The sequence below is a fragment of the Schistocerca piceifrons genome, chromosome X (assembly GCF_021461385.2).
Source record: "Schistocerca piceifrons isolate TAMUIC-IGC-003096 chromosome X, iqSchPice1.1, whole genome shotgun sequence".
Classification (NCBI taxonomy): Eukaryota; Metazoa; Arthropoda; class Insecta; order Orthoptera; family Acrididae; genus Schistocerca; species Schistocerca piceifrons.
In genome coordinates this window covers 802,251,736-802,276,295 of record NC_060149.1, presented here as the reverse complement: position 1 = coordinate 802,276,295, position 24,560 = coordinate 802,251,736, and the positions used below count along the sequence as shown (strand labels likewise).

At 39.0% G+C, this 24,560-nt stretch overlaps 1 protein-coding gene across 3 annotated transcripts in view; it reads left to right on the top strand.

The window, feature by feature from the left end:
• The window catches only part of LOC124721309 (mediator of RNA polymerase II transcription subunit 16), a 295,303-nt gene that overhangs the window by 220,181 nt on the left and 50,562 nt on the right, over nucleotides 1-24,560 (top strand). For all 3 annotated transcript variants that reach the window (XM_047246221.1, XM_047246223.1, XM_047246222.1), the window contains exon 11: nucleotides 315-454. In XM_047246221.1, the coding sequence (XP_047102177.1) occupies nucleotides 315-454 (140 nt within the window). The remainder of the gene's footprint in view (nucleotides 1-314; nucleotides 455-24,560) is intronic.

Sequence of the window (24,560 nt, the reverse complement as noted above, 5' to 3'; positions counted from 1 at the left end):
CCATCCGCAATGCAGGATGCGGAGTAGCCTTTTTACATCTTTTTACCAAAGTAATTGGCTTGTTTAAATGCCTATTAACCTGGGTAATGTTATCTATTTTGTATGAGATGATTAACATGATTCTATTTTATAAAATTAGCCTAAAGTGAGGGTTCACAATTAAACTGCAGAGTACACAGAAATTTTAAATAGCCTGTAGTTGTCAGTCGCATGAATGTACTGTGACATTACCATAGCAGTATTTTTCATAAATTATCAAGTGTTATGTTATTAAGTATGAAATTAATATCGAAGGCTAAATTTAATTTGTGCAGGTTGTCAATGAATGGGCAGTCAAAAGCAGCTGATCTCACATCTCTACTTATGTTGCACTCTGTTGCAACAGCATTTAAATCATTATTACGACCATCTGATCTTTCAAATCATGAGAAAGGTCCTGCAGAAAGCTTGGCAAGTATGTTGAACTAATGAACAGAAAATATATTTTTAGTCAAAAAACTGTTAACAGCTTCCTCTTTTTTTCTTTAAATTTTTTACAGTTGTAAGGAATGTATGTAGTTGCACTAGGAGCAAGTACTTGTGTGGAGATTTGATACTTCATTTATTATGTATTCAGAGAGAAGGAGAGAACGAGGAAGAAAGATGGGAAGAGATGGGCTTAGTACCTAAAATTCTTGATATCTCCCATTTAAGCTGAAGACACAATTTTGATAACATCAACAAATTTTCAGAGAACATACATTGATATGCATTTCATAAAACTTTAGGTATTAGAACCAGGTACAAAGTTTTTGGCCACAATCTCTTGTTCTGTGGGTGCAGTCTTTGGCCTGTGGGTGTGAAGAGGAAGAGAGGAGGCAGTGAATGTTGAATAAAGTGAGTTCCTAACCTTCCTGACATACATCTGGCTTTCTTGAAATGTGTAGTCATATTATGGAGGTGGAGTAAGGTCTGAAAATAATGTGTGTAAGTGTATGAATGAGGGACAGTTACCTTCAATATTTTCACATTGCAACTACGGTCAACTCCAAACCTGAAAGTAATGGCTCATGTAGTGTGTAATGGATCACTAGAGACCTGACCAGTGATACCCTTGTTTGATTCTACCTGAAGTCCTCATGTATCCTAAGTGACCAGATGTTAAATGCATCTTGGAAATAACTTAAAATAGCTGACTGTAGGTGAGCTGGAATGACAGGCTCCATTGAATCATAGTGTTGTGGGTTGGCAGGAGAGCCAACACCGTGTTACTAGAGGAAGCCGAAAGGCACGAGTTTTAGCTCACGCAAGCTGGTGTGAGGTCTGGAACAGGTCAAGGAAATTAGAATTTAGAAAAAATGGACGTAGCTTGTGGAATACTTAACTTTAATCCATAAATGGTGAATGTCGCTCTTGACGGTACATTATTCATAATATTAATGGTAACTGGTAATGGCGCCTTGCTAGGTCGTAGCAAATGACGTAGCTGAAGGCTATGCTAACTATCGTCTCGGCAAATGAGAGCGTATTTTGTCAGTGAACCATCGCTAGCAACGTCGGTTGTACAACTGGGGCGAGTGCTAGGAAGTCTCGCTAGACCTGCTGTGTGGCGGCGCTCGGTCTGCAATCACTGATAGTGGCGACACGCGGGTCCGACGTATACTAACGGACCGCGGCCGATTTAAAGGCTACCACCTACCAAGTGTGGTGTCTGGCGGTGACACCACACATAGTTCCTCTTATTCAATATTCTGTTTATTAATTGGAATATTTCTTTTGTCAGTTCCTCATTTTTCCAGGCTTGTGTGGTTTTCAGCAATGCTGGATCCTCCGTGTCTTTAACAGCAGTGTCATTTAATGCAGTGAAGACTGAGATTTTGTTATCTTTATTTAGCATACAATATCCAAAAGTATTGTGTGTTAAATAACTGTAACAATTACCTTCACAACTGCTCCCCCAGTCCATATAATGGATAGTATTAGACTGTGATTTCATCCACACTGTTATGTTCCAATAAAAGATTCCTTGAAGTTGGTGTCCTTGTGTTCGCATGCGCCTTTGTGTACCACTATGATGATGTACTCCTGAAGCGTAAGTTCCCATCTCACCAGTCGATCCCATAGACCCTCAGGCTAGTCAACCAGCATAGAGAATGATGGTCCATCATGACAGTCAATCATTTGCCAAATAAATATGTTGAGCAGGATGGTACAGTGGTTAGAACACCGGGATTGCATTCGGGAGGATGATGGTTCCAATCCCTGTGTTCCCATCCAAGTTTAAGTTATTGATTGTTGCCATAGATTACTCCACTCAAATGCTGGGATAATTCCTTTCAGAAGGGCATGGCCGATTTCCTTCCCCATTCTTTTTCTAATCCGAGTTTGTGCTCCATCTCTGCTTAATGACCTTGCTGTCAGCCAGACTTTTTTAACTCTGTTCTTCCTCCCCCCCCCCCTTTAAAAAAAAAAAAAAAACTGGAACTTTTTGATGGTCAAAACAATTGCAAGGCACTCTTTCTCAGTGGTAGACTAACTTAATTGTAGACTTTGAGAGTACTTCAGAAGTGTAAGAGATCACCTTTTCATAATCTTATTGAATTTGCACAAGAACTGCACATGTCTCATATAATTCTATGACTGGAGAAGATGTTAGTGCCTCTTTTTTTCTGTCATTAGTCTTATTACTGGTCTGATGTGGCCTGCCACAAAATGAATTTCTCTCCTGTGCCAACCTCTTCACCTCAGAGTACCACTTACAACCTTCATCCTCAATTATTTGCTGGATGTATTCCAAACTATGTCTTCCTCTGCAGTTTTTGCCTTCTACAGCTCTCTCTAGTACCATGGAAGTCATTCTGTGATGTCTTAACAGATGTCGTATCATCCTGTCCCTTCTTCTTCTCAGTGTTTCCCACATATTCCTTTCCTCTCTGATTCTGCCTAGAATCTCCTCATTCCTTACCTTATCAGTCCACCTAATTTTCAACATTCGTCTATAGCACCACATCTCAAATGCTTCGATTCTCTTCTGTTCCGGTTTTCCCGCAGTCCGTGTTTTACTACCATATAATGCTGTGCTCCATACATACATTCTCAGAAATTTCTTCCTCAAATTAAATCCTATGTTTGATACTAGTCGACTTCTCTTGGCCAGGAATGCCCTTTTTGCCAGGGTTAGTCTGCTTTTGATGTCCTCCTTGCTCCATCCGTCATTGGTTATTTTGCTGCCCATGTAGCAGAATTCCTTAACTTCATGTACCTCATGACTATCAATTGTGATGTTAAGTTTCTCACTGTTCCCATTTCTGCTACTTTTCATTACATTTGCCTTTCTCTCTTTTACTCTCAATCAATATTGTGCGCTCTTTAGATTGTTCACCTCCATTCAGCATATCACGTAATTCTTCTCCACTTTTACTCAGGATGGCAATGTCATCAGCAAATCATATCATCGATATCCTTTCTCCTTGAATTTTAAGTCCACTCCTGAACATTTCATTTATTTCCAACATTGCTTTTTCGATGTACAGGTTGAGCAGTAGGCAGGAAAGACTACATTCCTGTCTTCTACCCTTTTTCATCTGAGCACTTCATCCTTGGTCATCCGCTCTTTTTATTCCCTCTTGGCTCTATTACATATTGTGTATTATCATATTACCCATCTCTCCCTACAGCTTACACCTATTTTTCTCAGAATTTTGAACATCTTGCACCATTTTACGTTGTCAAATGCTTCTTCCAGATCAACAAATCATATGAGTGTGTCTTGATTTTTCTTTAGTCTTGCTTCCATTATCAACTGCAGTGTCAGAATTGCCTCTCCCATGCCTATACCTTTTCTAAAGCCAAACTAATCGTCATCTAGCATGTTCTCAATTTTCTTTTCCATTCTTCTGTATATTATTCTTGTTAGTAACTTGGATGCATGAGTTGTTAAGCTGATTGTGCAATAATTCTTGCACTTGTCAGCTCTTGCAGTCTTCGGAATTGTGTGGATGATATTTTTCCTAAAGTCAGATGGTATGTCGCTCGACTCATATGTTCTACACACCAGCATGAATAATAACTTTGTTGCCACTTCTCCCAATGATTTTAGACATTGTGATGGAATGTTATCTATCTCTTCTGCCTTATTGGCTCTTAAGTCCTCTGAAGGTTGCTTAAATTCTGATTCTAATATGGGATCCCCTATCTCTTCTAAATCGACTCCTGTCTCTTCTATCACACCAGAAAAATCTTCCCCCTTCATACAGGCCTTCAATGTACTCTTTTCACCTACCTGCGTCCCCCTTTGCATTTTACAGTGGAATTCCCATTGCACTCTTAATGTTACCATCCTTGCCTTTTAGATCACCAAAGGTTATTTTGACTTTCCTGTATGCTGAGTCAGTCCTTACAACAGTGATTTCTTTTCAATTTCTTCAGATTTTTCTTGCAGCCACTTCATCTTAGCTTCCCTGCACTTTCTACTTATTTCATTCCTCAGAAACTTGTATTACTGTATTCCTGAATTTCCCTGAACATTTTTGTACTTCCTTCTTTCAACGATCAACTGAAGTATTTCTTCTGTTACCCATAGGTTCTTTGCAGTTACCTCCTTTGTGCCTATGTTTTTCTTTCTAACTTCTGTGATTGCCCTTTTTAGAGATGTCCATTCCTCCTCAGTTGTACCGGCTACTGAGCTATTCCTTATTGCTGTATCTATAGCCTTAGAGAAATTCAAGCATGTCTTGTCATCCCTTAATACTTCTGTATCCTGCTTCCTTGCTTATTGATTCTTCCTGACTAATCTCTTGAACTTCAGCATACTCTTCATCAGCGCTACATTGTGATCCGAGTTTATATCTGCTGCTGGATACACCTTACAATCCAGCTACTGATTTCGGAATTTCTGTCTGACCATGATGTAATCTAACTGAAATCTTCCCATATCACCCGGTCTTTTCCAAGTATACCTCCTCCTCTTGTGATTCTTGAACAGAGTATTCATTATTATTAGCAGAAATTTATTACAGAACTCAATGCCTTCTTAAGGACATGGAAAGATGTTTCTTGCACCTCATTCCAGGAAAATTTGTTGTCTCCATGCAGTAGTTCTTGCTAGGTATGTGCCTTGGTACAGAAGTTCTCTATGTATTGCTCATTGTACAAGCACATTCCAAGAAAACTTCTCATGTCATGAATGTGCCGAGGAGATGAAAAATCTGTGACCGCACTTATTTTCTCTGGATCGGGCTAGTCCACTTCGCCATTAACTAGATGCCCCAAGATCTTTATTTCTTGGGCAGTGAAGAGACACATTTTTGGATTTGGGCAGAGGCCTACTGCCTGAACACACTTCAATATGGTTGTCAGGTGGCTTAGATGTTGTTCAGATATCTTTGAAAAAAGGACAGTGTCATGCAAATAGTAAAGACACCTCATCCATTTAAGATGTCGAAGCAAGTTGACCATCAAATGCTCGAAGATGACAGGAGCATTACACAGTCCAAATGGCATAACTTTGAACTCATAAAGGCCATTAGGTGTGATGGAGAGCCAGACTTTTTCCCAGTCATCTTTGTCAGCCATGATTTGCCAGTACTCCTGCTGCAGATCCATAGTTACAAAATACTTTGCTAGTTTCACACAGTCCAGGATGTCATAAGTGTGTGGCAGTTGGTAGTAATTTTGGTCGGTCATCCATAGTTGATGCAGGAACACCAGGTGCTGCATTTCTTTGTGCAAGGTTCAAGGACCCTCTGAAGGTTCAGTGATGTCATCCTGCCACATCTTCTCCACTTCTTCTTGCATTATGTGTTGTTCAACTGGCAACACCATAAATGTTGCTGGATGGTTGGTGGATTATCTCCAGTGTTAGTACAGTGTTTTACCATGGGCCACTTAGTCTGTTTTTTCTCCACTCCAGATTTGAAAGCATCCAAAAAGTGGAGCATAACAGCTAACACTCACCAGCATTGTTCCTTGGTCAGGTTAGATCCTGTTTGAAGTTCAATAACAGCTACCTCCACTCCATTGTCTGTAGTGGCAGCAGAGCATGATTCTTCATTGATGACACTGAGCTGTGCATCCTGGACTGGTCTGGTTTTTCATACTCACACACCTTTAGGGATGGATTGTGGTGACTCATGACAGTTAGTAACCCAAAGTTCTCCTTGGCCATCTGCAGTGCTCTGTTGTGCCTTACGCAATAGGTAAAGCTTCACAGTTTAACTGAGCACTTAATTTGATGACTGGCACTCGTCTTGGTGATGGTGGTGGGATAACATGTCTTCAGTGCAAACAACCACCTAGAACAATCTTTTGCAACGTGTGCTTGTTGGAATTCCGTCACCAATTTGGAACTCTGATTTCTCAGTCTTTGACTGCTTGTGATGCCTGCAAGAAGTCCCATCAGAGAATAACATTATAACTATATTTTGTTAAAAGACAAATTTGAAGGGCTGTATTCTGTCATTGATAGTTATTTTTGCAATACATGTTCCTGGCAGCTGGAAGTGTTTCCCATTTGTAACATTCAGCACATTCACTTCTGTATCCCGGAACATAATCTTCTTCAGATGGCTACAATAAGCATTCAACATTACTGAAAAAGAAACCCCTGTGTTGACTACTGCATGGACAGGATGGCTGTTGATGGTGATGTCAATGAGATTTCCTGACATCTTGATAATGTTTTTCTGTGGAGAATTGTTATCTGTGGCAGCTTTGCCTGCATAGGTGGTTGGTTCACGTAGTTTCCCTGAATTCAGCAGGTAGGTGATTGGCTGGTACCTCTGCACAGCAACAAGGAACAGCTTTGGCATGTTAGGGAGCTACCTCACCCAGCGTATGTCAATTGGCTTTGTCCCACAGGTTGATTATAATCATCTGCAGTTGACTAGCATGAATAGAACTGTTGTGATGGCTGATGTCTGGCCGCATGATAGTTGTCAAACATTCCTCTTCTTTCTCTGCAGTTGCGTATAATGTGTCCAGGGCATCCATTGTGGAAACACCGGTGATTTGACTTCTGTCCTCCATATGTCTTTTCTTGTGTGGAGGAGTTGGTTGTACCTGCACTGGACGGATGCTTGTTTGTCGTTTGATAGCTGTGGCGTAAGTCTGATTTGGCTTGTTTGTAACTGGTCTCACAGTCTGGCTGCCATAAACTTTTGTATCTTTTCTCTTACTACCTGGCACATGGGGGAGGCAAGGACATGCTGGTCTTCCACAACTGGCATAGGAACCACATTCAGGAGTTGGTCATACTCCTTTTATCCAACTCTCCCCCCCACCCCCGCCCCTTCAATGTGCAGACACCACTTGAATAATTGCTTTTTGTTGTGACAGCCTTCACCAGAAAAACTTGGTAAATAGATTATGCGACTCCTTTCTTTCAAGTGTGAGATTTTGTTTTCTGTCATACTCGGATTGACAATGTGACACAAGGGCAAAGCATTCTTTATGTAAGACTGTGTCATGTCCCCATAAGATTGGGTTCCCTTCTTTGATTGTTCTTCTGCTAAGCGAACTTGCTGCTGATTGTCACCCAATGTTTTCTTCAGTTTGTACCATCCACCAAGTTTTTGATCATTGTTCTCAAATAACTGCTGGGCTGTACCATCCAAATAAAAGTACACATTTTCCAAACACATCATGTCATCCCGTCTCTTGTATTTCATGATTTGGTCAAATCCTGTCAGCTGTCTTGTTGAGTCCTGACTATTGTCTGTAAAATGCAGATGGATGCCTGATGTGGAGCTGACTTACAGCTGTTTTGGTATGAATTGGTCTCCTGAATAGATGGACCTTGAGAACGATTTACTACTTGTATTCTGGTTCCTGTCCATGTAGGCAACAGCTGTTACACTGCCTATCTAGAGTCTTGGTGATGTAGATGTTTTGAAGAACACTGTCTTATCATAACTACAATGAAATCAAAATCTGAAAGCAGGGTCATCAGTGAAGTACAACACTTAGCACTGAAACACATGTCACACTTCAAGCACTGTTATTTATACAGATGTTGAGTTGTCCAGGATATGAAAATATTAGAAACATAAGAAATTTTGAGAACATTCCAGAAATGATAAATACTAAGTAGCAAATATGAGGGTTGGAACTTAAATAGTGGCAACTATTTATTCACAGCCAATACAAAAGAGTTACATGTTTGCACCTGTTACTGTGCTTCAAAGTAGTCACCAACATTCTGTAGAACCCATTGCCAGCGATGTGGAAGGTGTAGTATACCATTAACAGAGCCTGTTCTGTTGATGGTGCAAATGGAGTGGTCTTCAGCCTGTCAGATCTGTGGAACAGTTCCGAAACGAATGCCATGAAGTCAAAACTGAAATGCCAGTCCAACGAATGGCGTCATTATGGGTCGAATTGTAAGTCGAAAGTGCATCAGAGTCCCAGTATGGTGAAAGTTATAGTGATTCTTGACTACAACTATGATGGTGTTATCCTAACCCATTATGTTCCTCCACGGCAGACCATCAGTGCACAGTATTACTGTTTGCTTTTGGAGCATCACTTGCAACCAGCTTTGCAAAAGAATCAGCGACACCTTCTGCGCAACCCACCCATCATTTTGCATGACAATACACGGGTGCATATAGCGCAAGTTGTGGCTGCTCCTGTTCGGTCGATGGGACTGGGAAGTACTGTACCATCCACCATACTCCCCAGATGTAAGTCCTTGTGACTTTGATTTGATTCCAAAGATCAAGGAACCACTTAGTGGCATTCGCTTCAGAACTGTTCCAGAGATTCGTCAGGCAGTAGACCGCTCCATTCGCACCATCAACAGAACAGGCTCTGCTAACGGTATTGTACGCCTTCCACATTACTGGCAATGGGTTCTACACAACGCTGGTGACTACTTTGAAGGACAGTAACAGGTGCAAACATGTAACTCCTTTGTATCAGTTGTGAATAAATACTTGCCACTATTTAAGTTCCAACCCTGTTATTTGCTATGTATCAGGTATGAACTGGTGACCCACAGTATACCAGTCAGTAATGCTAACTGCTACTCCACACTGAATGCAACATTGCTTGTGGCAAAATTTTGAAAAGGATGGATTTAAGAATAATTCTTGTGTTGTGATGGGGATGGAATTGTGTCTCAAGAAATAGAGTGGTTCAGAAAACACTAAAGTAAAAATTATATCATTCTGATACTTCTATTGCGATTGTTACACTTAACTGGTGACAGGAAATGGCATTGTGCTACTTTGAACATATTAAATATGAATAAAGAATGTTTACTGTAACTATTAGTATTATTAGGCAAATAAAGTGTAATACTGATTGCTAATGAGACTGCTAAATATGTGTGTGTGTGTGTGTGATAGAAATGCTTTTTAGATAATAGAGCTCAATATTTTAATATTATTTCACAGAGAGATGGATACAACTTGCTGTTCAGCAGCTAGAAAGGAAGAGCAGAGTATTACCAACTTTTGTAAAAGTGGCAAGTTTATGAGGTCAGATTATTCAAGCTAGGCAACAGAGGATACTGAATTGATTTTCAGTATCATCTACCTCTACATCTACATTTATACTCCTCAAGCCACCCAACAGTGTGTGGCGGAGGGCACGTTACATGCCACTGTCATTACCTCCCTTTCCTGTTCCAGTCGCCTATGGTTCGTGGGAAGAACGACTGCCGGAAAGCCTCCGTGCGTGCTCGAATCTCTCTAATTTTACATTCTTGATCTCCTTGGGAGGTATAAGTAGAGGAAAGCAATATATTCAATACCTGGAAATGCACCCTCTCGAAACCTGGACAGCAAGCTACACTGCGATGCAGAGCGCCTCTCTTGCAGAGTCTGCCACTTGAATTCGCTAAACATCTCCGTAACGCTATCACGCATACCAAATAACTCTGTGATGAAACGCGCCGCTCTTCTCTGGATCTTCTCTATCTCTTCTGTCAATCTGATCTGGTACAGATCCCACACTGATGAGCAATATTCAAGTATAGGTCGAACGAGTGTTTTGTAAGCCACCTCCTTTGTTGATGGACTACATTTTCGAAGGACTCTCCCAATGAATCTCAACCTGGCACCCGCTTAACCAACAGTTGATTTTATATGATCATTCCACTTCAAATCGTTCTGTACGCATACTCCCAGATATTTTACAGAAGTAACTGCTACTAGTGTTTGTTCTGCTATCATATAATCATACAATAAAGGATCCTTCTTTCTATGTATTTGCAGTACATTACATTTGTATATGTTAAGGGTCAGTTGCCACTCCCTGCACCAAGTGCCTATCTGCTGCAGATCTTCCTGCATTTCACTGCAATTTTCTAATGCTGCAACTTCTCTGTATACTACAGCATCATCCGCAAAAAGCTGCATGGAACTTCCGACACTATCTACTAGGTCATTTATATATATATTGTGAAAAGCAATGGTCCCATAACACTCCGCTGTGGCACGCCAGAGGCTACTTTAACATCTGTAGACGTCTCTCCATTGAGAACAACATGCTGTGTTTTGTTTGCTAAAAACTCTTCAATCCAGCCACACAGCTGGTCTGATATTCCGTAGGCTCTTACTTTGTTTATCAGGCGACAGTGCGGAACTGTATTGAACGCCTTCCGGAAGTCAAGGAAAATGGCATCTATCTGGGAGCCTGTATCTAATATTTTCTGGGTCTCATGAACAAATAAAGCGAATTGGGTCTCACGCGATCGCTGTTTTTGGAATCCATGTTGATTCCTACAAAGTAGATTCCGGGTTTCCAGAAATGACATCATACGCGAGCAAAAAACATGTTCTAAAATTCTACAACAGATCGATGTCAGAGATATAGGCCTATAGTTTTGTGGATCTGCTCGATGATCTTTCTTGAAAACTGGAACTACCTGTGCTCTTTTCCAATCATTTGGAACCTTCCGTTCCTCTAGAGACTTGCGGTACACAGCTGTTAGAAGGGGGCCAAGTTCTTTCGCGTACCCTGTGTAGAATCGAGTTGGTATCCTGTCAGGTCCAGTGGACTTTCCTCTGTTGAGTGATTTCAGTTGCTTTTCTATTCCTTGGACACTTATTTCGATGTCAGCCATTTTTTCGTTCATGCGAGGATTTAGAGAAGGAACTGCAGTGCGGTCTTCCTCTGTGAAACAGCTTTGGAAAAATGTGTTTAGTATTTCAGCTTTACACGTGTCATCCTCTGTTTCAATGCCATTATCACCCCAGAGTGTCTGGATATGCTGTTTCGATCCACTTACTGATTTAACGTAAGACCAGAACTTCCTAGGATTTTCTGTCAAGTCGGTACATAGAATTTTACTTTCGAATTCACTGAACGCTTCACGTATAGCCCTCCTTATGCTAACTTTGACATTGTTTAGCTTCTGTTTATTTGAGAGTTTTTGTCTGTGTCATCTACATCTACATGTATACCCCACCAGCCACTGTATGATGTAAGGTAGAGGGTACCATGTACTAGTAGTAGTCATCTCCTTTCCTGTTCCACTCGCAAATTCAGTGAGGCAAAAACAATTGTCTATATACCTCTGTACAACCCCTAATTTCTCTTATTTTGGCTTTGGGGTCCTTAATGTGAAAGGCACATTGGCAGCAATAGAATCATTCTGTACTTGGCCTCAAATGCTGGTTCTCTAAATTTTCACAATAGTGCCTCACAAAAGAGCATCATCCTCCCTCTTGGGATTCCCATTTCAGTTCATGATGCACCTCCATAACACACTTGTGTTGATTGAACCTACTGATAAAAATGTGGCAGCACACTTAAGAATTGCTTCAGCTTTTTCTCCAAGCAGTACTCCAGAGTGGGTCACAAAAGTGTTCTGTTTGTGATATTCTTTGTAAATGAGCTACACTTCCCTAAAATTCTCCCAATAAACCAAAGTTGGCCATTTGCCTCCCCTACTACCATCCTAATGTGCTCATTATATTTCATATCACTTTCAAATGTTATTCCTCAGTATTTAATTACCGTGACTGTGTCTAGCCATGCTCTACTAATATTGCATTTGAACATTACAGAATCCTGTTTCCTACTCACCTTTGTTAACTTAAATTTTTCCACATTTAGAGCAAGCTACCATTCCTTACACCAACTAAAAATCCGCTCTGTTATTCTATATTCTCCTACAGTAACTCAATGATAATACTTTCCCATACACCACAGCATCAGCAGCAAACAGGTAGAGATTGCCGGAGAGCGGCTTACCATATCTGTCAGATCATTTACGTTTTTAGAGATCAAGAGCAGACGTATCGTACTTCCTTGGGGCACTCCCTGCCGATACGCTTGTCTTGATGAACACTCACCATTGAGGACAACATATTGGGTTCTATTACTTAAGGAGTTTATGAGACACTCACATATCTGGGAACCTATTCTGTATGCCTGTGCCTTCATTAACAATCAGCAGTAGGGCCCCATGTCAAACACTTTCCAGAATTGAGGAATAAGGAATCTGCCTGTTGCTCTTCATTCATGATTCATAGTATATCATTTGAGGGAAGAGTAAGCTGATTTCCACGCGAGCGATGCTTTCTAAATCTGTGCTGATTTGTGGACAGAAGGTTTTCTATCTCAAGGATATTTATTATACTGTATTCAAAGTTAGTATATGTTCCAAAATTCTGCAGCATACTGGTGTTAAGGATATGGTTATGTAATTTTGCAGGTTCTTTCTTTTACCTTTATTATATACAGGACACACTTGTGCTTTTTTCCACTCTCTTGGGACTATGTGCTGGGTGAGAGCTTTGCAATAAATGCCAGCTAAGCAAGGGGCTAATGCTTGCTGTTGAGTGCTCTCTGTAAAACCGAGTTGAGATACCATCCATACCTGGCAAGTTATTTGTTTTGAACTGTTTCAGTTGCATCTCAACATCAGGAATGACTATGTCTGTGTCCTTAACATGGGAGTCTGTGTGATGTTCAAATAGTGATATGCCTGTATGAACTCCCTGTGTATGTGATTTTTTTTAAGTCAAAATTTGAAAGTGCAGCCTTCCTTTCACTGTCTTCTATGACCATAGAAGACTGGTCGATGAGTAATTTATGTAGGATCAGAAGTTTCTCAGGTTCTAATAAGACCCTTCACGAATGTATGGCAGTGAAAGTTGTATGCTTCAGTATCAGTCTTTGTACAGGTACAAGAATTTCTACAAACTTTTGGCTGTCGACATTTCCACAATATTTTTTGACATGAGGATGCAACAATCTCTGCATCCTCAAGAAGGTCTTTTCTGTCCTTGTTCAACTTACTTGGCACATATTTCTCCAGTGTATGATTTACAATCCATTTAAACTTTGTGTTCATCATGTGGAGCTAAATGACATCTGTTCACTGTCTAACAAGGAGAGGTCCCCAGCGGTGCGATCAACTTTCTGAAGCTATCTGTATGGTTATGTACGTTAAGAGCCCAGGTATCACACACTGCAGCTATTCAACCTGGTGAGACCTTAATTCGGGTAGTTGGAAAAAAAAAAGATTCATACTTTTGCGTCATACTCAGTAGCCTTGAAAAATTGAATTGTGCAATCTGGTTGCATGGTGTAATGGACTGGGTAACAGCTTTGCATCCAGGAGGTTGTTGGTTTGAATCTCATCAGGTGCAGTAAGTCTTTACCGCAATGACTTTGATCATAATTTTCATTCAATTAATTTATTTAACTGTAATTTTCAATTCCATTCCTTTGTCTCATAATTTTAATCATAATATCAACTTATTCATTTGCTCTCATTTTTCTTTCTATCATTATTTCTCTACTTGAAATCTTTGTTCATGTGTTTTTAATTAATTTTATGTATTAATTTCAATTTAATTTCTTATCTTTTATCACCTTGTTTCCTCGTCCATATTATTGTGTTCATTATATCTATTTCTCATTTCATTTTACTTGAATTCATTTTAGTTATAAAGCTGTTTTCATTTAAATTTTCATCTGTGTTATTTTGTCCATAATGCAAGATGTGTTTAGGTTATGTTTTAAATGTGTGTTAAAAAAAACTGCACATCTGGTAACAAAAATGCATTTGTCTCACCATTGCACAAATATAAATAGATTATTTTGCCATTTGTTTTTTAACTATAGATGGGAATTTTGAAATAAATTAGTATTATAATCAGTGACATCTCGTGAACAGATTTGGTGGGTGTGCTGTTCTCTTGATCACCAAGTTGAAGAGCAAGGGGGAGGGTGGTTGAGAAAGGGGGAAGCAGTTGCAGTGGCAGTACTGTCAATGTGTTTTCTGATGGCCCATCTGCTATGGTTAAAATAAATAAATAAATAAAAAGGTCTGGCAGAAATACAGAAATCATTCCGCAATCACTTCCCATAACAAGTAGAACAAACTGTATAGAAACTCAACAGACAAATTTTCAGACGGCTAGTCTGTTGCGGTTTTTATAGTTTTTAATAACCATTTCAAAAACCACCTTCTGACCTATATCGGCAATTTTATCTACTATGAATGGATCTACTGCTTTGTAAGGAAGAAGACAGGCCGCTCAGAGATTAGAAAAATATTTTACATGCTTTAATATTAAAGATACTTCTTTGCAAAACCAAATTTAATACCTGAGCATAGCAGAGAATAGAGAGAGCTTTCAGTTATCTTGACAGAACCTGAGTCTCCAAGTCATTAATATAAGCACTCGTTCTTGATACACCATTATACATCTGGCTGACCAACTTCTCTGCAGTGGCAAATTCATCAACGATGTGTTTGACATTAGCAAACAAACTATTAGCTGTTCTGTCTTTCCTGACGTCTGTAAAACCTACTAATCTTTCATTTGCATTGTCTTTATGAACATAACATAGAGCTATTAGCAATTACAGTTCACACAATATGTCAGAAGTTTCGTCAAGTATTAACGGTTACAACATCTGATGATTTTATTTCTTGTTTCAGGATTTTTTTTTTATTTTTTTTACCTCAGAAGTACTTTTAATAATGTCATTTAGTATAGTCGCGGAAGAGCCTCAAAATACTGTAGGTGAACTCAAGTGCGCGTATAACAAGAGACCATAGTTTTTCACAACATTTAGTAATTACAGCTAATTTCTTTTGTTAATAGAAACAGGTGACTTATTGTGTCCTTGGAATGGGAGGTCTTATTTAGCTAAATAACATATTGCATCAGTCAGCCTTTTAAAAATTCACCTGTTCCTTTTAACATGTTTGTTCGACTGGGTAATTTTTTTTTATGCTGCTTGTGTAATAATATGTCAAATCTGTCCTCCCCAAACATTTTTATCTGCGAAAATGACTGAATGTCATTTTGAATGTCTTTGTTGCCCAGCTGACACCGATTTTTCTCTGGAAAACTGAAAACATGGCTAAGGAAAAAAAATAGTTTCACACTTTTTGAGCCGCTTCACATAACTCTGCAGGACTGATCTTCTTTCATCTCTAACTGAGCTCTGTATGTTCAATATTTTGGTCACCATTTACTGAACCCACTCATAGTTTTTCCTGAAACATCTCAAAGATTTTATTATTACAGCCCATCAGGTGGGATACATTGGAATCAGTTGTCAAGCTTTTGGTTTTGGATTCGTCTCATCAACACCAGATGATATCACGACATCTGCATACACATTTTTCCTTTTTGCAGATTCCAGAATTATATTTGAGATGTCTTTCGCCATTGTCAGTACATTGCACAAGGGATCATAGATTCTTGAAACTTCCTGTAGTGCCAAATCCAAACAATGATTGCTGCAGTGAATGTAACAACTCTTTGGCTGATCTTGAAGAAGAGTTTCCTTCAAACTTTTGTTCCACCCAGATGTATTACCTGCACTATCAAAACAGTGGGCACGTAGAAACCCAATTTCTAGTGACAGTCTTAGAAGGATGTCTTTAAACAGTAGTTGCCAGTGTTTGTGCCTTGGAGTCCAGTGAACTATATAAACCCAGTAAAAGTTCTTTTATTTCAAGCGTCTCAGGGTCAACACAAAGAGTGAACTGCTCCTGGCCAGCCGTGTCCATTGTTGAATCTGGCATAATTCTGTAAAATGCAGAATTTTTTATTTGCTGTCCAATTTCTCACTGAACCATGGGAGCCATAATTTCCAGTACTTCATTTTGTTTCACTGGCGCCAACCAAGTGTCACAACATTTCAGCCATATCATTCTTCCTCTCATCAAGAAGAGTCATGAGGTTCCAAGAGACTGTGTCATGACCTCTCAGCGCATTTCTTCTTTGAGCCAGGAACCTGACTGAACTGATAATTACCAGTAAAGCAGTTCTAGCTTTCTCCTGATCAGTCAGCAGATGTCACGCGACTTGGGCAGTCACAGGTGTGCTATTTTCATGCTGCTGAATAATTGTGAGAGACTTTTGATGAAAAAGACTCAGCTCGTGTGCCTTGAACTTTTCTGTAGTTTTTTTTCCAGTTACAGAAACCTTCTTTAAGAAAAGCCATATCTTTCTGTGGTCTTGTATTGTTCAGTGAGTGGATGGACTGAATGCTGTTATAGCAGAAAACCCTGCCACTCTTTTCTACATAATGTAGCCATGGATAAGCCACAAACCAATCTGATTTACAGGATCTTTCATTCCTTCCTTGAAACTTATGCTTCTCTGATTGGTGAAATTTTATTTCAAAAATAGGTATACTTGAACTAGAGCCCATTATGTTTTCATGCAAGAATGGGGTGTCTGCATGCTTTGACAGTCCTATGCCACAACTTTTATGTCCACTGCCTCTACCTGAAATTGTTAAGGATAAAAACGTGCAACATGACATATCTTACACACATCACACGAACATAAAAATAGCTTTGAACAAGCAAAGTACGTTAATGGGGAGCACGTAATATAATAGCATTAGGATAGGAAGACACACTTGTAGTTGACCATAAAATACAGGGTGTTCCATTTACCTGATGACCGCCTGTGCGGCGCAGTGGATGCTGGGCAGCGAGCACTCAGTTGCTCAGCATTCAGATGCCGTATCATCCGTCTACTGCTGCGGTGTGACATGACTGCATTTAAAATATAAGCAAATAAATTTTATACTCACCCATGTTATGCAAGGAGATGCTGGAACCACCTACCATTATTTTCTGTGCATCTCTGATATATACTCAAGAAATTATTAATCACACAATGTAATTCTCTCTGAGATATTGAATTTCTTGATTCATAGATATTATTCTTGAGTTCCTCTAGCATGTGAGGATTTGTTGTGTACACTTTGTCCTTCAGTATACCCCACAAGTAAAAATCGCATGGAGTGAAATCAGTACTTCTAGCGGGCCAGATATTGTTACTAATCACTCTTTCATCGAACACATCATGCAGTGCTTGCAAAGGAACATTGGCCATATGAGCCCTTGCCAAATCCTGTTGAAAAAATGTGAAGCTTCGTTCTCTTTCACTCAGTTCATTAAAAAAGGGTCGCAAAATGTTTTGTACATATCTTTCACTTGTAACTGTGTCATTAAAAAAATTGGTCCTATTATTCTGTCATCACTAACTTCACACCACGCCCATATTTTCTGATCATGAAGGGGTTCCTCATGAAGGACAACAGGTTTATCTATGCTCCAATGTTGACAGTTTTGGGAATTAACATACCTGTATAAATGGAACCAAGCCATGTCTGAAAACAGAATGAGGTAAGGGTCCATTTCACTGTCATGCACTTGTGTTAAAACCCATTCACAAACTACTAATACTTTGTAGAGCCTTAGCGAAAGCAGCTCAGCACCTCTTTTTATCTGCAAAAGACATTTCATTAACTTATGAACTGCATCACAACTTGGAACTCGAACACCTGCAAACTTCTGTTCAAACAGTCTCTGAACAGTACAAGTGGAATTTGTACACACATACAAATCATAAACAAACACTTGTTGTGGAATTGAATAGTTTGCTCTAGACATTGTTGTGTTCGCAAATGTCACTGTTATGCTCGTGATGCCTGTTTCACTGCTTGAATGACACTGGCCGACAAGGCGCTTATGTCTGTATGTATGGCCTTCCGGCTAAAACCCATAAAAAAAGGGGGGGAGGGGCATAGTGCTGTCCCGCAGGACCCATTCGACAGGCAGGCGCAGCTTCTATGGCCGGCCTGCAATACCCTGTGCCGGCAGTCATCAGATAAATGGAACACCCTGTATTTAGCTTACCAGTACCAATGCTTGTGTGTTCTTGTATCTTCGGCTAATATTACTACTATCGGACTGAAACTGGCCACTGTCAGGGGTAATGCTAACACAAACGATCTGAGATTTTTTAGTGCTACTATCACCTCCAAAAAATTCCTTGATAGATTTTTGTGATGTAGTGCATTACCACACCCAAAATAACAAAATTGTAATAATCGTGTATAAATATCAGCCATGACCCATGGATCAATGTACACATAAAAAGGGAATGAAAAGTTAGATACTGAAATTTAAAAATGATGCTGTAACTCACTAACTGTACGTGTCACAAGTAAGAGGAATCACTGTAAACGTTATTGAACATTTATATAGTGAATTACAAAAGAGGGTGCTAATCAGACCTTAAAGCAATACCGCAGTGGAAATGGAAGAACATTAACGCCAGACATGACACATGAAGTTGCACAATTCATACCAAATCAACTGTGACTTATGATTTATTAGAAGGAAACTAACATGGTAAATAAAATATTTTCAGCTGTAAAGATAATATGTACTACAATATTTGTTCAGTAATGAACTGCTGTGTAAAGCACTGTGTTTTTGTGTTTATTTGACATTCAATTTCAGTTTTAAATCAATTTAAGTAAATTGAACAATGTTTGTACCATTACATATAACATTTATGAGAAACTGGTATAAAATACAGAGAACTCAAATCTCGTTTTCTGTGTACTAATGCTTTTCTCAGTAACTGTATTATAACAAGAATGAAGCTGCACTTGCAGTATGTTAAAACTTCTTGCCAGAAGCCACTGTATATTTTTACTTGCTGCTGTTTTTGTGACAAGTTCTTTTGTAATCATTGACTTGCATTACAGCACAGTACTTTTCCTTTCATAAGCTAATGAATAGCATTAATATACTTCCATGTTATGTTATATAGAAACTTCTCAGTATTTATTGTACAGAAAACTACTCAACTCTTTGCATACTGTTATTTATTGAAAACCTTGTTTCAGTATCTTGAACTTTTGTGTGAAGTGACTTGTCATGCTGCACTATACATGGCATGCAAAAACTTATTGTTTGTGGTGTATCACCAACACATAAAATCCATTTACTCATCACTGGAAAGATATATCTTTCCTACCACAATAAAAAATTACTTCGGTATGTTAGCTTCAGTTGGTACGGTGCAATTCATGACCTAAAGAGCATAAAACATGAAATAGCCAGTGAGGTCATTCTTCACTGCCAATTCTTCAAATTATGTTCAGTGAGTTACGGTACTTCATATATAAACATCGTAAAAACTATGACTAATAACAGAAATGTAGCCACTTCACTGCCAAGCATGAATGTTCAGCTATAATATATCAAATTTTTTATGAAATAATATGAGAAACATTGCATAGTAAAAAGAAAAACCTTGCACAAATTCAAAAACAGTATTTTCTTAATTTTTGTGTACAAACAGCAAAACATTTTCAGGACAAGCTAATTTCAGAGAAGTATGTAACTTTGCCTCATTTATACAAATAAAATGATCCATATGACTGTAATTCAGTTTCCGCTTCAGTTCTTTTGTGTTGTAGGGTGAGAAAGAGTTTTCCACAAAGTCTGCAATGATAATACCATGTCTATATCCCAGGGATAATGAATCAGTACGTGCAAGACTTCGGGATAAAATTATCTATAATGCCGTAGTAAACTGAGGCCTGTTTTTAGCATGAAAGACATTATCGAAGCTATAATTGCCACGAATAGTTCAGTGTATTGCTTCACTACTATCACTATAAATGAGGGATATTTACAACTAGTCAATTTAATTAAAATTTCCATACTGAAATGTGAATATAGTGCTTATCATGAATTTCATAACAAATCGTTATATAGTAATGTTTTGCAACATATGCCTCACTTTTCTGATCCTGCAACAGCAGTGGACTGTCTCTTGCTGTGAAACAAAAGAATGATCTAAGTGCACTGTCATGATGCCTAGTTTCAGGACAAGCTGCAATGGGTAATGGAGGAATTTTCTTGCAATACTACCACTAGCTCAAATGCGTGCATCCAAATACTAGTTTTCTTGTAACTTACTAGAATTATTCCTTCTTATTTCTTGATACGATGTTATATGTGCATAGTTTGTGCCTTTCTGTATGAGTTTTTTACATAGCGATTGTCGGCACATTTGTTGATTGAACCTCTACTTGTTTTGTTATAGTGATAGGGAATGCTTATTCACTGACTGTTGATTTATGGAACATTTCTTTGCCTTTTCCTGCTTGAATCCTTAGGGCTGACCTGTTTGCCACTGATGCTGATAGTCAAGTGAGCTGTGAGTATTCCAGTGTAGATCCAGTCACTGTTTTGTCACTTTTGCATTGAGATTTGGTTCCCCCTTTAACTCAAAAGCATTTACACTGTACCGGAAAAAAACTAGCATTGTTTTGTAAATACTTTTGGATTTGCCACTGCTCTCCTCCCATCTCCCTCCGTCCCAGTTTTAAATCTATGACTCATAATGGGGGACAGCCTCTACATGCATATGTAACAGATTTTGCACAGCACTTTTGAACAGTAGTTGAGACTGATCGAGCCCTCAGGGCCAGCTGTGTCATATAGACGAAATACAGAATGGGCAGTGCACCGAATCGGGTGAAGGAGTACCAGATTTAAGGCAAAAATCTTGACTGTAAACAACTGGTTTTGCTGTCCCTTTAAGTTGTTAACAGTTACCCTCTTCACCTGCGTAATGACGTACTGTTCAAAACAAGTATTGCCACCACTCTCATTACTTACTGTTCGGTTCCCCCTGAATCTAAGTCCACACACGTTCACAGATCTGCAGGTGGCGCAAAACTTTTTTTTGATCAGTTTAGTCTTGTGGTCACACCGGCACAAGTCACATGCAGTCATGTCGAAAATGATAAACAGTAGCCAACAGTGCCCAAACAGCAGTCGGTACGCCTGACTTGGCTCGCTCCTACGACAATGTCTGTCGTACTCTGCGAACAATCCAACATCTAAGAAAATAAAAACAATGTCATAACCTAAATATGAGGAGAGGTGGTATTTTAACCCTCTCCCCTTTTCCTTCCCTTCATGACCACTGTGCTTTCATGCCATAGCTACATTGCTATGCATAGTTGCTCTGCTAACAAACATGAAATGTGTACAGTATAGCCAGTGATTTTTCTCCAATTTTCTATACTGAGATAAAGACACACACATTTGATTTGCAGTTTTGAGGTGATATGAGTGAACCTTTGTGGTGAAAGTAATGTAATTATTTTATGTCACTTATTTGTCATAGATGTTCTAGCTCAATATTGATTGTTCTCAGTAGTTCAATGAAGAACATAAATGTAATTATACTGATAAGCCATAACTACTTACTAGTGCTATGTCCATATTAGTGACAGAAGACTGATAGTGCATCACAACAGCAAGAACAAACAAAATGAAAAATGGGAAGAAAAATGTTAAAAAAAAAACATACTTATGTTTCGTAAATGGAGCAGTAATGTGACCCCCATCTGACCAGATGAGAGGAAACACTGATGCCAATTAAAAATGTGAAGAACTAACCCACTGATGATGCCTTAAAGTGAAAAAAGGCGAAACATATCTGGGAGAATAAAATACAGTGCAGCAAAGAAGGCATTTCTTATTTAGAAAGCAAACATTTCTGTGCTTGCTGTGGAAGATGGTCACGCAAACAAACTCATCATATATGTGAATAGTCTGTGTCATTGTTGCAACTGTATGATGTTAGATTTGAAGACGAAAGTCTATAAAATGTGCTATCTCAAAATCCTTGTTCTATTTCTGTGTGACATCTGTGCCACAGCACATCATCTTCACGTAAAGTATATTTTTAGCACTCCACAAAATGCTTTCACCCTTACTTGCTGTCCCACTGTTGAAAGGACACTCCCCTGTCCACACATACAGCAGGCGAGTTCATTTTACATGTATTAGTACGGTGTGATGGGTGAGCTGGCTGTTGGGTGACTTAACAGTTCACCAGCCAGGAAAAGCTCACTAGCTGAAAATGACTGATGTTTCCTTGATTATGACCAAGCATATTCTTCGAGACTCAGTGTCTGAATTTAAAAGGTTGATGATTGATATTGTTGGTGAATACATTACATCAGAAATTCATGGAAAAAGATGAAACTGAGTTATAAGTGGCACAAGAAATGGTGATTGCTGGTTTCCTTTGTCACATGTTGGCTGGGTCCAGAACACTTCACATATCTTGTTTTTCCATTGCTGCTGCAATCTAGCAGTAGTTGTATCATAATTGCATGGTGAAGCTAAACATTGCACGTTGTGCTGGCAATGCCAATCGTGGATTACATCAGCTTTTCCTCTCTCACGTTTCTCCTTTCTGCAATGGCCTAAAATATTCCCTCAACTCCGCCAACACTCGTGGAGTGAACCATTTGTCTTTTGTGCGACTTATAACTCATTTAGTCACATCAAATGTCAATGGGGAGAAAATGGGACAAAGTCAAGCGAGACATCAAGTATGAACTTAGAATGAGGTAAACCTTACTAGGAAAAAATGTAAAATTGGGGAATTTTTAGCATTGATCTCATGGGTTTTTCACAAAGGCTTTGAATTTATGGTGTAGAATTATGAAAAATGTAACATCAAAGTTTCACTGTAACTACATACAGCATATGGAAGCTAATTTGATATGTCAGTATAGTCACAGAAAAAAGTCAGACTTATTTCCAAACAAAAGATTGATTCTGGTTATCAGTGATTGGAAACTATGTATGCAACAAATAAAACAATCCCTGAAATCTAAGAGAAAACATATGAGGAACATTATGTATTTGTAGTCATAACTTTTCACACTTTTCACTTGTTTGCAAGAGAAGAAAACTTACATTTGCTTCTTGATAAGCAGTCGATTACTGATGCAGTTTGGGTTTAATTGGTTTTGGCAATTTGTTAATAACATGCCATATTCACTAAAGTACTGTTCACTGGATGCGCTGGTTGCTGGGATAAATAAAATACATCTTGTAACTGCAACCATCCCTAGTAAATTCCTTTCGTGTTTGCTTGAATGATCTCCAGGGTTTATTAAAATGTAGAGATCTTCCTCTGTTGTGAAAGATATGGTATTCATCCAGTCCTTGAAACAATCTCTTTATGTGGGTGACAATGACACTACACTTGAAGGCTTAGTGATGATAGACAAAAGAAACATAAGTAATACAGAACTGATGTGAAAATTATGAACTTGAACACAAGAAACATGTGATTTATGTTGATGAAATATTACGAATTATAGTACTTCCATTTCGTTATAAGACAATATGCACTAACTATGGTTATGTTAATAATTACATTTTTTATGTGCATAACTTGCACACATTTGCCACACACTGCGAAGAACTTCTTGCTTTTCATTTATGGCATGCTTAATAAGATCGTGGACATAAGGCCAAAGGAACATAGTAATTTTATGTTTACACACAATTACAACCTTCTCACAAAGAAAAGCGAGGGCTCAGTGTTATTTCTTTGTAGTTCCTGTTAAAAAATACATATTACCTAGGGTATGGTCACTTCTTCTCACTCGGCTAATATAACTGATGCAGGCAACATATGCAATTAGACTGTGCTCACCCCATCTTGCATTTTGTGCTTGCTTACTCAGTCATGCAGAGCTCTAGTGGCAATGTTGGAGTAAATCACTATCTTACCCTCTTAAGAGACCTAGAATTGTTTTAAGTTCAGTGATGAACTTTTGAAGAAAAGCACTCCAAATGTTGTTTTTGGAGGCTTGTGTATACACTGAGACTACAGAAGTCACGGGATAGCAATATGCACATATACTAATGGCCATAGTATCATGTATCCAAGGTATAAAAGGGCAGTGGATTTGTTGAGCAGTCATTTGTACTCAGATGATTCGTGTGAAAAGGTTTCCAGTGTGATTATGGCCACACCACGGGAACTAACGAACTTTGAACACAGAATGGTAGTTGGAGCTAGACACATGGGATATTCCATTTCAGAAATTGTTAGGGAATTCGGTATTCTGAGATCCACAATATCAAGAGTGGGCCGAGAGTACCAAATTTCTGGCATCACCTCTCACCATATACAAATCAATGGCTGTCAGCCTTCTCATAACGACTGAGTGCAGCGACGTTTGTATAGAGATGTCAGTGCTAAGAGACAAGCAACACTGCATGAAAAAACTGCAGAAATCAATGTGGGACATATGACAAACACATCCATTAGAACCGTGCAGTAAAATTTGGCTTTAATATGCTACGGAAGCAGATGACCAATGCACATGCCTTTGCTAACAGCGTGACATCACCTGCAGCAACTCTTCTGGGCTTGTGACCATATTGGTTGGACCCAAGATGACTGGAAAACTGTGGCCTGGTGAGATGAGTCCCAATTTCAGTTGGTAAGAACTGA